The sequence below is a fragment of the Lissotriton helveticus genome, chromosome 8 (genome assembly GCF_964261635.1).
Source record: "Lissotriton helveticus chromosome 8, aLisHel1.1, whole genome shotgun sequence".
NCBI classification, from domain to species: domain Eukaryota; kingdom Metazoa; phylum Chordata; class Amphibia; order Caudata; family Salamandridae; genus Lissotriton; species Lissotriton helveticus.
The window spans coordinates 618846902-618861431 of NC_136069.1; the positions used below are offsets into that span (position 1 = coordinate 618846902).

Sequence of the window (14530 nt, forward strand, 5' to 3'; positions counted from 1 at the left end):
TGGTGCCACCATGTGGCAGGTGTCATAAATGCCAGTATCGACAATTAGGTGCTGGTGCCGAACACTGGCTCAAATTAAGCTCTGGGCAAAATGCACATCAATTAATTGGGCGCACTGAGCCTCCCTGCATTTGAGAAGTGGAAAAAAGGTTTACAGCAGATATGCAAAGTATGGCCCGGGGCAGAATGAGGGCCTCCTGACCTTTCCGTGCAGCCCCCTGGTCAACAGCAGCACTGGGCTTATGTTTACTCAACTGAGCACTAACATTAAAAAATATGTAAAATAAATTGGCAAGAATTTATATAAATTTTAGTTGCAGTTAATTAAAGTAAGCAACCAAGGTGTCCTGCACCGCTTCGCCTTAGGAACACCTTCATTTATAAAGGCAGCTAGCCACAAACCTGTAACAATATGATTAAGTCTCTTTAAAACTGAAAAAGTTTATTTAATTAACATGTAGATCCATGAACTATTTCACTTTAGTAAATCAGTTTTTATCAGTGCACTGAGAAGTATTTTTTCTTTTTAAAGTGATAGTTTTGAAACATTAATTTATAAACATTTATGTTTTCTGTCCATGCGGACAACAATGTCTTTGGTGGACTAAGAGGCAAGTCAGTGGTTATGTGCTTTCTTTGGGAGGCTGGGATTGCTATTATACATGAACATTACAGTTAATTAGGTAAATGACAGGATATGTTTTTGTACAGGGCACATTCTGAACTCGCGCATCTCAAGGTCCTCATATGCAATAATGAAAAAAGGAGAGACAGTGAAGTAAAACCATTGCCTAGATAGCACAATTTGGTCAAGTGGGGAAGCTGGGATTGATCCCAGGCTTTCTGGCTCCACATTGTGAAATTCAATACAACCACTAAATGTACATGTTCTCCTTCCCACCCCCAGACCACAACCCTTCTGGCATCAGTGCAGCCCTCAGTCACACCAACCACTAAAATGATTGGCCCCTTGGAAAATGTTTGCGAGTCCCAACAATTTACACAAATGAGCCCTGGAGTCCCAGAAGGGAAACTTCCTTGATTACACCTCCAGGCATTTTCCGTTGTGATACAAGAGACAAAGGTCTATCTTACGGATCCATCATCTCAGGAAGATAGCATTCATCAACACCTGGCATGGAGTCTAGTCACGATTCTGCTGTGAGCACCAATATGGTCTCCTCGCCCTGAAATGTGCGCAGAACCAGGTCCATTTAGGTGCATTGTAAAGCTGGAGAAAACTCAACCTCCCATCTTTGTCGGGCACTGGAACTGCATTCATGTTTGACACAAGAAATACACAGGATGCTCTCAAACCTACAATTCTTAACACTACAGCTGGCCAACAAGCTGCAGAGGGGAAAAGCACCACTACATCCATGATGGCCCTCACTTACACCCTGAAGCTGCTGAGTATTCATCGCCAAACTGAATACTTTGGGAAGGCTATCGGAATGAGACTAGAAAAAAATAAAGGGTGCATGTCTTGTGTCTTTGGTTTTTGCTTTCTGCAATGATCCTCAGGATAAGGGAAAACAGATATTTCAGTTTGAGAAGTGAGGGATACCACAATCATAGCAGCATAAGTAAGGCCATCTGGTGTAACTGTCAAATTAAACTGTTCTTTACTTTCCTGAAGTGAAATATGTGCCTGTAACCGGGATCAGGAAGTAAGCCGCATATTCCAACACCAAGATAGCAATCCATAGTTTTAAATGTTTGGGCTTTCATACTGCCATTGACAGGGTAAGAGTTTAAGCAGAAATTATCTTTCTTTTGCTAGAATGTCTGAAAAGAGATTTGCTGCAGAGAAACCTTCTCCCTCTGTTTCTGAAGGATAGACTAACAATTATCAAAATGACGGCATTGCCGAAAGCTTTTTATATCCTGCAAAACTACCCATTTCAGATCCCCTCTTCTTTCTTTAAATGCATCCACCCATTGCCTTCGGTTCAGCAATGGCATGGCAGACTTCATGTCTTGTACTGAGCCGCACACCTCGCTGAAATACAGAACTTCTTTTGTGGACCTAGTGCTCACCCAGGCTACAAAACCGAGATATGGGTGTTCGGGAACAGATCTGCACAACATATTTTACATGGTGAACCTCTTCTAACAGACGTGGGTAACCAGAGTAGTATTTGAGTTATGGATACACTGAAACATCTGAAATGGCATTGGAAACTTACCAAAGAGACCTAATTCAGGGACCAATGGCGGGGACATGTATGGTGGTCATGAGCGAACAAGTGAACAGTGTGTGGGTAAAGGGAAGTAAGAGGTTGTCTGTTGATATTGATTTTAGCACCTTTTTTCTTATCTTTCATGATATAATTTCTGCTGGCCACTGGGTTGTAGGTGGTGGTTTTGTATTCCTTTCAAATAAGTCAATATACAGAATTGATCCATAAAGAGACCTCATTGTGGCTGGTCATGCAAATCTCTTAGGGACTAGGGATAGTGACTATCCACCATAGCATGACATCTTTCAGCAAGCTCAATGAATTAAGCATGTGGTCTTCTACTGACCCAATTCTATAGATCTACAGCGTAAGCATGCCGTATGCTCCTGCTTAGCCAACAGACTCAATGTCAGATTTTAATTCACCAGAGACAAAACTGACCACTTCAGTGTTGCCAGGGACAAAATGGTGTGAAAGGTGGACAAATCACTAATCAGCCACATTCTGACAATTACAAACCCTCAGATAGGACTGAGAATCAGGTATGGGCCTGGTAAAGGAAGCAGCATGACAAAGGGTCCTTATGGCACCTAGGAAGATAGCCATATTGGCAAGATTCAGTTTTATTTCACTAGACAATGGTTAGGTCATATCAATAATGACTCTTCTCCCACTTGCATTTGGTGTGGATAGGATATGGGAATATGCAACATCAATAGGAAATTCTGGGTCAAAATAACATGCCAAAACAGCATGCAACTTAGCGAAGGTGTTTAGCAGACATTAGGTATACCCCATAAATAGCATTGTTGGATATTACTGAGGACCTGGGTATCACAAAGTATGAAAAAGCATTTATGAGACTGGGGCCTGCCCTGGCAAAGTGTGACATTATACAAAACTGTGTAACGCTGTAAAACCCGGATATTAATATATGGAAAACCAGAATGAACCACAGAAAGACCTGAATTGTTAATCTATTTGACTGGAGATGCCATCAAAAACACCATCTATACATGCAAAAAATGAAACCTCCTTAAACCACTATTCCTACCTTCAACGTTGGGGCTAACCCAACCCCCCTCACCCTCACTTGCTTATAGGCACAAGCAACAACACAACATCGCCATTAGTATTTCAATCGAGACCTCTCTATCCTCTCTTTTCTATCCCTCTCTCTCTCTCTCTCTTTCTGGGGCGGTGCCCTTTTGTCATCCCTCTCCACCCTCTTACCTCCTCCCCGCCGGGGTTTCCCTTCAATTAATATCCCTGTAATTAGCAATGCGTTTGGATCGATAACAGGCCAATTACATTTGGTTCTATTTTTGATTGTGCTCTTGCTCTACAAGTATCTTTCTCCTTATGGCTGTCTAATACCTCGCCCCTTTCCCCCTCCTCTTATCTTAGTACCCTCTAATAACAATAAAAACAATAAAAAACGTTGAAATAAAAACCAAAAAAACACCACATGAATATTTGGAGTGAGGGAGAGAAACAACAAGGCCTCATTAAAGGAGACATATCCTATATAGACCTTTGGAACTCAAATGATTTGATGTTAACTGTTTGTGGACTCCATACATATTTCAGTGATCCTATCATAAAGGTACCACAAGACCTAATTGTGCTTATTTGCAGTATTGGCTATGTAGTATAAATGGCACTAAAACGTTATTAAAAACATGAAACATCCCCCAAAGACGTAGCGATTCCTTCGAAATTGAAACTAATACAATAAAAAAATTTGCACCACACTTACTAAACCTGAACACTTTTGCATAAATTCGGCACTAAGGACACACCGCTCTGCCCGAGACAGTGTGGCGCATCAGGCACCTTTTTTCACACGATCGGAGCCACAAGACTTAGGGTTCCACCAGAACCTAAAAGATGCCTACTTAACATCTGGGAACCTAAGGACCTCAATCACACGACTAGAGACTGGGCGACACTAGGGATGACATGGCAAAGCAGAATGAATATGCTACTTACCAGTATGCATCTGTTCTTGGCATGTAGGGCTGCTAACATTCATATCTTAGCATTAGATCGCCGCCTAGTGTTGGGTCCGGATGATCGCACATTGTTGTCCTGGAAGAGTCTTCGAAGTATCCTGAGATAGGTGGCTCCTCCCCTGGACTACAGTGCGCATGGGCATCGGCTCCATCCCCAGATTGTTTTTCGCCATTGTGGCAGAAGATGGAGTGAAAAGTGTAAAGGATGTCCATGCTAATAAGTGAATACAATAGTATATCTGCAGCTGCGACAGGCACCGGGGAGGAGGGTGGGCGATATGAATGTTAGCAGCCCTACATGCCAAGAACAGATGCATACTGGTAAGTAGCATATTCAGTTCGAGGCATGTGGGCTGCTAAATTCATATCTTAGCATAGAATACATAGCAGTCCCTCCATCAGCGGCGGTTGCCCGTGCCAGCTGCAGAAACCTGAAAAAGTGTCTTGAGAACAGCCTGTCCTACAGCAGCTTGCTGCTTGGAATGTACGTCAACACAGTAGTGTTTTGTAAAGGTATGTGGTGTAACCCACGTGGCTGCTCTGCAAATATCCTCTAAAGGAATGTTCCCTAGGAAAGCCATGGATGCCCCCAGTTTGCGTGTGGAGTGCGCCCTTGGGGGTATCGTTAAAGTGCGCTTGGCCTTTTGATAACATATTTGGATGCACTTAACAATCCACCTGGCTATTCCTGCTTTGGAAATAGGGTTGCCTTTGTGTTGTGGTGCGAAGGCAACAAAAAGTTGTTTTGTCTTTCTAAAGGGTTGTGTCCTGTCTATGTAGTACATCAACGCCCTCCGTACGTCTAACGTATGGAGCATTCTTTCCGCCACCGTTTGTGGGTTTTGGAAGAATGCCGGTAAGTCAATAGTTTGGTTGAGATGAAACTGTGACACCACCTTCGGAAGGAATTTGGGGTTAGTACGTAGCACTACCCTATTTGGATGAATCTGAATGAATGGCTCTTGGATTGTGAGCGCTTGCAGCTCACTAACACGCCGTAGCGACGTGATAGCGATTAGGAAAGCTACTTTCCACGTTAGGAACTGGAGTTCACACGAGTGCAGTGGCTCAAAAGGTGGTCCCATTAGTCTGGTGAGGACCACATTGAGGTTCCACACCGGAGCTGGTGGTGTTCTTGGGGGAATGACTCGTTTCAGACCTTCAAGGAAAGCTTTAATGGCAGGCACTCTGAAGACAGAGAGATGCTGCCTGTTCTGAAGATAAGCCGCTATGGCGGATAGATGTATCCGAATGGAAGTGTACGCTAGATTGCACTTGTAAAGATGCAACAGATAGCAAATGATGTTAGGGATAGATGCATCTAGCGGGTTGATGTCATTGGCTGTACAGTAAATGACAAAACGCTTCCATTTCGCAGCATAGCATGCTCTGGTAGTAGGCTTCCTAGCCTCCTTGATGATGTCCATGCATTCCGGAGGTAGGTTAAGGTATCCAAACTCTAGGACTTCAGGAGCCAGATTGCCAGGTTGAGCTGTTGCGGATCTGGATGCTGAATTTCTCCATGGTTCTGCGTCAAAAGACTGGGCGTGAGGCGCAGTCTTTGATGCGGCACCACTGAGAGTTCGAGGAACGTGGTGTACCATGCTTGGCGCGCCCACGTTGGAGCAACTAGGATGAGAGTCATCGCGTGCTGCCTTAGCTTTCTTGCCACCAGCGGTATCAGAGGGGCTGGTGGAAAAGCGTACGCAAATTTGCCTGACCAGTTCATCCATATCGCATTCCCCTGCGACTGTGGGTGAGGGAACCTGGCGGCAAAGTGTTGGCATTTTGCGTTTTCTTTTGTTGCAAACAGGTCTATCTCCGGATGACCCCACTGCTGGAAGTACGGGTGGAGTACCGATGGGTGTAACTCCCACTCGTGCATTTGATGGCTGTATCTGCTGAGCAGATCCGCCATCTGATTGTCCTTGCCCGGGAGGTGTTCCGCCATGAGGAGAATGTTCCTCTGAATGGCCCACTTCCACATGCCCTGAGCCAGATGAGACAGCTGTGGCGAGTGGGTGCCCCCCTGTTTTTGAATGTAGTACATCGCGGTCATGTTGTCCGTCCGGACTAACACTACCTTGTTGCACAGATGTACAATGAAGGACTTGAGCGCCATGAAGATTGCCATCAGTTCCAGATAGTTGATGTGCATCTTCTATTGCTGCGTCGTCCATAGTCCCTGCACTGTGTAAGTGAGCAGATGAGCTCCCCATCCCTGGAGAGATGCGCCCGTTGTCAATAATAATTTGTGGCACTGGCTCTTGGAACAGTCGGCCCTTGCAAAGGTTGTGTGGAGTCCACCAATGCAGAGAGTTGTATGCCCGACTGGTAACCAACACTAGGTCTGTCAATTGTCCCTGAGCCTGTGTCCACTGATTTGCTAAGCATTCCTGGAGCGGACGCATATGCAACCGTGCGTGAGGGACTATGAAGATGCAGGAGGCCATCATGCCAATCAACTGCATGAACACTCTCGCTGGAAGTGAGTGTTGTGGTCTGAACTTTTGGATAAGAGACTGCATGCTGTCTATCCTGACTTGGTTCGGCTGAGCCATGGCCGTCAGGGTATTGATCGTCGCACCTAGAAACTGCCGGACATGTGCCGGCTGAAGATGCGACTTTGGGTAGTTCAACGAGAAGCCCAGATCGTGAAGGAGGTGAATGGTAGTTGACATGTCCGCGGCGCACTGTTGTTCCGACTTGGCCTGAACGAGCCAGTCGTCTAGGTAGGGGTAGACATGAATGTTCTGCCTCCTGAGGTGCGCTGCTACTGTCGCCAGACACTTGGTAAACACTCTTGGGGCTGTGGTCACTCCGAAGGGTAGGACTTTGAACTGATAATGCTTGCCTTGGATAGTGAATCTGAGGTATTTCCTGTGGGACGGGTGTAGTTGAATGTGGAAATAAGCATCCTTGAGATCTAAGGTTGCTAAGAAGTCCCCTTGGTTTAACAAGGGAAGAATTTGTTGCAGTGTAAGCATATGGAAGTGTTCTGATAGTATGTACAGGTTGAGGGGACGTAGATCTAGAATGGGTCTGAGAGATCCGTCCTTCTTTGGAATAAGGAAGTACAGGGAATATACCCCTGTGCGTTCCTCTCCCACCGGCACGAGCTCGATTGCGCCTTTGTGCAGCATCACCACTACTTCCTGCTGCAATAAGTGCAAGTGCTCTGCGGACATAGGCCTTTGCCTTGGCGGGATGTTGGGTGGAGTGGATTTCAACTCTAGGCAATAACCATACTGGACTAGTTGTCGCACCCACCTGTCTGTGGTGATGTTTCTCCAGACGGGCAGGAATTGCTGCAGTCTCCCCCCGACAGGTGTTAAGTGGTCGGGGGGCAGCGACAGAGAGTCACTGTTTGCTTGGGGTAGAGGAGCGGGAGCTGTTGTTTCCTCTGCCGCGACCTCTGTTGCTGTTATTTCTGTAACCTCCCTTGTTCTGTTTTGTGAACGAGGATTGTGCTCCACCTCTTGAGAACTGAGATTGTTGACCCATTTGTCCTCTGGTGACTCCACGTGCACCTGAGCGACGAAAATTGCTGCCACGAAACTGTTGTGACTGTAGGGCCCCCATGGACTTAGCAGTTTCTGTGTCTTTTTTTATTTTTTCTAGGGTGGTGTCAACATCTGGACCAAACAGACTATCAGGATTGACTGGCTGATTAAGAATGGTTGTCTGAATATCTGGTTTAAACCCCGAGATGCGGAGCCACGCCTGTCGTCTCAGCATAACGCTAGTGTTGATAGCTCTAGCAGCTGTGTCTGCGGCGTCAAGTGCACACTTGATGGCTGCGTTTGAGATTAGCTTCCCTTCCTCAATAAGCAGTTTGGTGCCTTCTTGGAACTTTGGAGGCAGGTGTTGTATAACCTGTTCTAGGGTGTCGTAATGCGCCCTATCGTAACGTGCTAAGAGTGCTTGTGTATTGGCAATGCGCCAAAAGTTTGCGGCCTGTGCAGCCACTCTTTTGCCCCCTGCCTCTAGCACTTTGGACTCCTTATCCGGGGGAGGAGCTTCACCCGTCGTCTGGGAGTTGGCACGTTTCCTGGCATTGGCGACCACAAGAGAGTCCAGTGGCAACTGTCCCCGAATGTATGCGGGGTCTGCAGGTGCAGGTCTGTACTTCTTTTCAATACGTGGATTGACCACTCGTGCTCTGGTAGGCTCCTTAAATATGTCCCCAGCATGCTTGAGGACTCCTTTAAGCATAGGCAGCGTCTTTACTGTCCTTTCAGAGACTGAAAATGTGTCGAAAAGGAAGTCTTCCTCTATCGGGTCAGCATGCATGTCCACATCATGATTGGCTGCCGCCCTCTCAATTAGTGCATGAAAACCTGCTGAATCCTCAGTTGGGGATGCACGTGCATTAAAAAGCTGCGGGTCCTGCCCCACACTTTGGGTGCCCTGGTCACCAGTGTCATCATATGAATCCGGTTGCGCATCTGGTTCATTGATAGGGAAATTGTATTGCTCGTCCTCATCATACCCCTCACCCGCAGAGTGTTCTGGTGAGGGAGTAGGGCTCCGTCTCGGAGGAGGCTGGATTGGTTCCATGAGGCCTGAGGCGTCAAGGGGCACCCTTTTCTTTTTCAGTGGGATGACATATGAGTCCACTGACTCAGAAGTGATTTTTCTCTTATAGAGGGTCAATTTGCCTGTGTCAGCGTCGATGAAATGCTCTGAATCATCCTCTGATTCGAGTACCCGACGTGGAAGTGGGCCAGCCGTTGAAGAAACCGTCTTCTTTGGTGCCGATTTGGTGGAAAAGGCTTTCGGCGCCTCCTTCGGCGGCAAAATAAAGAGAAGTTTGCCAGAAGGCTTTGCCGGATTGTCCTTTTGCGCCTGCGGCGATGATATCGGAGCCGACGGAGCAGAGGCCTTCTCCCTGATTCTCTGTAGTGATTCGGCGATGAGGGACGTCTCACTCACAGTGGGTTTTGGCGCCGACGAGGATGTCTTGACCTTTCCCTCGGATCCGACGTCTTTGTGGACCTTGTGCGCTTTCGACGCGGATCCCGCTGTCACCGACCCAGAGTCCTGGGACCGGTGCGCAGACGTGCCAGTCTTCGATCCGTGCGCCTGCGTAGCCTCCGTGGAGCCGGCTTTGGCGTGCTTGGACGGCGGCGCCGCTGTTGACCCGTGCCGACCATCTTTCTTAGAGGACCCTTCCTCTGGCGTCGATTTTGATTGTGCAGCAGCGGAATCGACGGATTTCTTCGACTTCTGCGGACCGGAGGTCGACGGAGTCGATGGAGTAGCGGGTACAGTCGTTTTCGCCGGCACGGCAGCCATCTTAGGGACACTCGAGTCCTTAAGTTTCGGTTTCGTTTTCGGGTCGGCCATCTTAGATGTAGTCGATCCCGATGCTTTCGGTTTCGATACAGTCTGCTCAGCAAGTAAGTCCGTGGCCGGGCCAGAAGGCGGGGCTGTGGCTTGCGGCACTGGGTCTTGGGTAAGGCCTACAGGCGATCCCGTGACCCGGTCGGTATCCTCGTAACCTTCGGGGCAGAGCTCGTCCCCTGAGCTATCCGCCGCGGCCCCATAAATCTCTTCGTCGTCTCCTACCTCGTCGACGTATTCAAGGCCCTGACCCAGGACTCCGTCGTCGTCTACCGGATCCGCCTCGACCTCCGTCTCGGGTGGGGAGATTTGAAGATGATGACCCTGGTCCTCTTCTTCCTGGTCGCCGAAGATGTTTTCCGGATCCGGGGCCGCTTGTCTAGCTTCCATGCGCACCGCGCGCCGAAGCTTGAGAGTCTTCTTAGACCGGAACTGTGCACAGGCTTTGCACTTGCCGTCGTCGTGGTCAGGCGAAAGGCATTTGTTACAGACGGGGTGTAGATCGATGTGTGGGTACTTGGACCCACAGAGCGGGCAGTACTTAAACGGGCTCCGCTCCATGTTCAGAAAAGTTTTGCAGTCGTGTCGCGATGAGAAGGCCTCAAAGTCCGAAGAGCGAAAGAAAACTCCGCTTATTCCGGCTCCAAGAGACGGAAGACTCGAGACCGTGCGCAGACAATACCGACGCAAAAAAAGCGAGGCCTTTTGGCCGCTAAAAGTTAGTTTTTCTCGGTTTCGACAGAAAGACGTCGAGACCACATCCGAACCCAATGGCGGAAAAAAACAATCTGGGGATGGAGCCGATGCCCATGCGCACTGTAGTCCAGGGGAGGAGCCACCTATCTCAGGATACTTCGAAGACTCTTCCAGGACAACAATGTGCGATCATCCGGACCCAACACTAGGCGGCGATCTAATGCTAAGATATGAATTTAGCAGCCCACATGCCTCGAACTATAGCTCAGCACTGGGGATCGAGACCCCTAGCCATCGACAATGGTGTAGTGATATGGTCAATGCAATGATCATAGAAAAATCAGTCTATGTACATAGGAGATTCCCAAAAAAATGGACTCTGGTATGAGGCAAGTGGAATGCTTTCCGAGGTAATATTTGTAAGCCCCACAAGAGGAATCACTGTCAGATGTCAGTAATTGAAAGACCAAAGAGAGGGTAATGTGTAGTGCATGTGATCCTGTACAGGAATATAATAGACAAAGGCGTACGAAGCAAACCCTGTCGATGAACAACTCATGTATAAACATTTGATACACCATGTATGCTCCCTGACATAATGATGCAATGTACCGTTTATTATTCATTGTTAAACGACAATAAAAATGTTTTGCTTTTTTAAAACATGAAACAGACATGTTGGAGACAGATCAACATGAGACATCTGTGAAGGGCTGAAACGTATACCAATGCAAGCATTCCAAATGCATCTTTTCAGAGTGATCAAAGGCTAGGCATTATTCTTCAGGGTTCTCTGGCACCAAGAAATAGTTGGAAAACAAGCTTTTCTCTCTCTCTCTTTTGTGGTTCCTTCTTCAGCTATTTCTTACAGGAGCAGTTATTTTACCTTGTGAAGGAGAATATAGTGGTGGTTGACCAGTGAGGCGGAGTGACAGACAGTAACCAGATAAATTCAACTGCAGAAACAAATATTCTGTAGTAATTTGCAATTACTCTTTTTTCTAATTTTGTACCTCCATTGTGACAATCAACATTTTATACAGTAACATTAAGCAAGCAATGTGATTTATTGTTTTGTGATACTCTAAATTAAATAATCGAAGTCGGCCCAAGTCCCTCTTTATATACTGCTTTTAACACTCTTTTTGTGACTATGAACTCTAGCAGAGCGATGTACTGTCAATCCAGAGTTAAAAATGAATCTGACTAAATATTGGAGGACCTCCCTCAAGCTACTGTGATGTTAGCCACCTGGACCATAGCATTTAGGGTGACAGAAGGAGGTATGAAACTAACAAAGAACAACCCATTATGGAAAGCCCCTGCAATTTCTTTTAAAAAGCCAAACTGAAGGGCTATTGAACATGGGATCTTACACCTATCACTAAATTGATGAGATCCACTTAAATACAAAGCTTCTTGAAATCGCCAACATAATGTAAATTTGTCAATACTGAGTACTTCATGCACTTATAACTCCGATAAGCTGTAGAAACTCATGGTACACTCTGGGTGGAGGTTCAGGACGTGTGTGCTCCTTAAAGCAATGGGCTTAATGGAGGAGATGGAGATCAGCGTAGACTCAAACAACTAAAACAACTACAGGACTAAAGCGAACAATTTTCCTGACAGCATGCAAGGGCTACATGAGGAATGATGAGAGGCTATCTGCTAATTTAAGTTGGGGGCTGGGAGGAGTTTCTAATGCACCTACGAGAAGTGGCCATCTGATCAGATTCAGACTCAAAAAACAGAAAGGGTTACATAGAATGTAGAGGAGTTGGCCTAACGGTTAGAACGGTTAACCTCGAATCTGGGGAACCGGGTTCGAGTCTCGGCAATGACGCTGAACTTCCTGTGATTCTGGGCAAATTACTTAATCTCCCTGTTCCTAACAAAAATGAATGTGTCCTCGTGAACGCAACTGGTGCTATGTAAAGCGCTCTGATACCCGAAACCGGGTCAAGTTTGCACTATATAAAACTCTGAGAGAAAAAAAAAAGCATGGCTCTTCTAAGTATAAAAATAATTAAACTGATCTCTACTCCTTGTATCTGATGGTGACAGAGATATTAGGAGAATATGATATATTAATATCAGCCCTGATTTGAATACTTGAAGATGAACGGACAAGTGTTTAGCTACGGTCAAATCCATAGACAAAAGCAGAGGATGCCCAAATAAGTAGCAGTAAAGTAAGGGTGGACTGAAAAACAACTGAAATAAGTTTGTAACATATGATGTAATCTAAGATTGTTGCCATAATTTGATGTGCTTACAAAGGCAGGGAATGAATTGAAGACATTGTTCAGACATTGTTCTAATGTTCATTGACAAGTCTGTGTGGGCTTATAACGTGCACGTATGTATCAAGCATCAATGATCCTATTGTTGCTTTGCTTGGTATTTGTTTATTAAGAAGAACAATGAAGAATGTTATGAGGGGCCTTAACTTGAGGATTTGGAGCTGCAGAATACTGAAAAAGAAGGATTTGGCGGGAAACACCAAACACGTTGGCTCTGGGATTCTCCGAAAGCAAACTATAGGTAAGGATCTAGCAGTGATGCCACACAACCATTACAAGACAACACAAACTAGAAACTGAAAAATGATTGCTAGGATATGTTATCATGACTGAAGCTGTGATATTTTTAGGATTCAAGCGTTGGGAGTCAGTTTTAAAAAGATAGGATTCAGCATAAAAATGGTCATCACCTTACCTTGATCTTAGCAGTGTATTCCCCTCTACCACCAAAGAGTCCTAAACCTCCAAGCAAAATGTCAGCATCCGCACAGAAACGAATGGCCTCTACAGAATGTGCAGAGTAACCCCAGCCACCTCCATGACCTAAATGAAAAAGATTGCATTTAAGTCTTTGGATGGTTGCATTTGAACAATAGGGAATATAAACGTGGTCAGCTCAAACTAGGAGAGTTCACAACAAATTTAAAACAAGCATTTACAATGCAATAGGGCTCGCAGCATTAAAGTTTGAATTACTGGCATTGTAAATGACAATGCTTTGCATTCATTTTTTTTTTTTATTTGCGCCTGGTGGAAGCGTGCACTGACGGCTGGTGGTGTTTGTGCCCGGTGAAAGTGTGCACTGACGACTGATGGTGTCTGTGCCTGTTGAAAGTGTGCACTGACGGCCAGTGGTGTGTATGCCTGGTGAAAGCGTGCACTGACGGCTGGTGGTGTATGTGTGCCTGTTGAAAGTGTGCACTGACGGCTGGTGGTGTGTGTGCCTGGTGGCAAAGAGTGCACTGACTGCTGGTAGTGTGTGTGCCTGGTGGCAAAGCGTGCACTGACGGCTGGTGGTGTGTGTGTCTGGATGCGTTCACTGAAGGCTGGTGGTGTGTGTGCCTGGTGGAAGCGTGCACTGACATCTGAAGGTGTGTGTGCCTGGTGAAAGCATGCGCTGACGGCTGGTGGTGTGTGCCTGGTGAAAGCGTGCACTGATGGCTGGTGGTGTGTGTGCCTGGTGAAAGTGTGCACTGACGGCCGGTGGTGTGTATGCCTGGTGAAAGCGTGCACTGACGCTTGGTGCTGTGTGTGTGCCTGTTGAAACTAGTTGGTTTGGCTGATTCGAAGTACAATATCTTAACTATACAACAAAAAGTAAACAATGGCAAACCCTTATCTTCCTTAACGTTTTGGGCTTGAATTGAGTCTGAAATCAACTCTGAACTCTGTAGGTTTGAAACTGCTGGCTCATCATGAGCATCTGATACCTTAAATGGCCTGCTTCCTGTTTGTGCTGTGGTGATGTGAGGTTAAGCACTGAGGAGAATGAAGCAATAGCAGCAACATTCAAAAATATATATTGAATGTATTGTCTGAATCTGCCAGCAATGTTTCCCCACGTTGGCAGGTTCATCCCTAGGTACTCTGTGGAAGAAACAAGTTAATTCTGATCAATGCTGAATGGTCTTCTCCGTGGTCAAGACTTCCCTGCTTGAGTAGGACGTTTTTCAGGTTGAGCAAGAAGCCTACAGGCAGCATGAACTTCCCTGAAAAGGCGAGATCAATAACTTAAAAGGGAATGCATTCCAGGAGCTGTAATACGAAGAGCTAGACTGGGTCAGAGTGGAGTGGCTGTTTTTTTCCGCACTTTGTTTGCGCAAAGTTATCAATTGTTATAATTTTTGTCAAGCAATGAAATAGAAATTTTCAGACCGTCCGCCTACAACCAACAATGGCCGGCAGAGAAAATCGAACAAAACACAAAAAGAAAGAAAATAAGAGAAAAAGAGAGAGATCTTAAGGAAACAATAATCAACTTATAC

The 14530-nt window shown here is 46.2% G+C and overlaps 1 protein-coding gene across 5 annotated transcripts in view; it reads right to left on the minus strand.

Moving 5' to 3' along the window:
* The window catches only part of MYCBP2 (MYC binding protein 2), a 1909483-nt gene that overhangs the window by 1440978 nt on the left and 453975 nt on the right, over positions 1-14530 (minus strand). For all 5 annotated transcript variants that reach the window (XM_078657470.1, XM_078657469.1, XM_078657471.1 and 2 more), the window contains one exon: positions 12961-13088. In XM_078657470.1, the coding sequence (XP_078513596.1) occupies positions 12961-13088 (128 nt within the window). The remainder of the gene's footprint in view (positions 1-12960; positions 13089-14530) is intronic.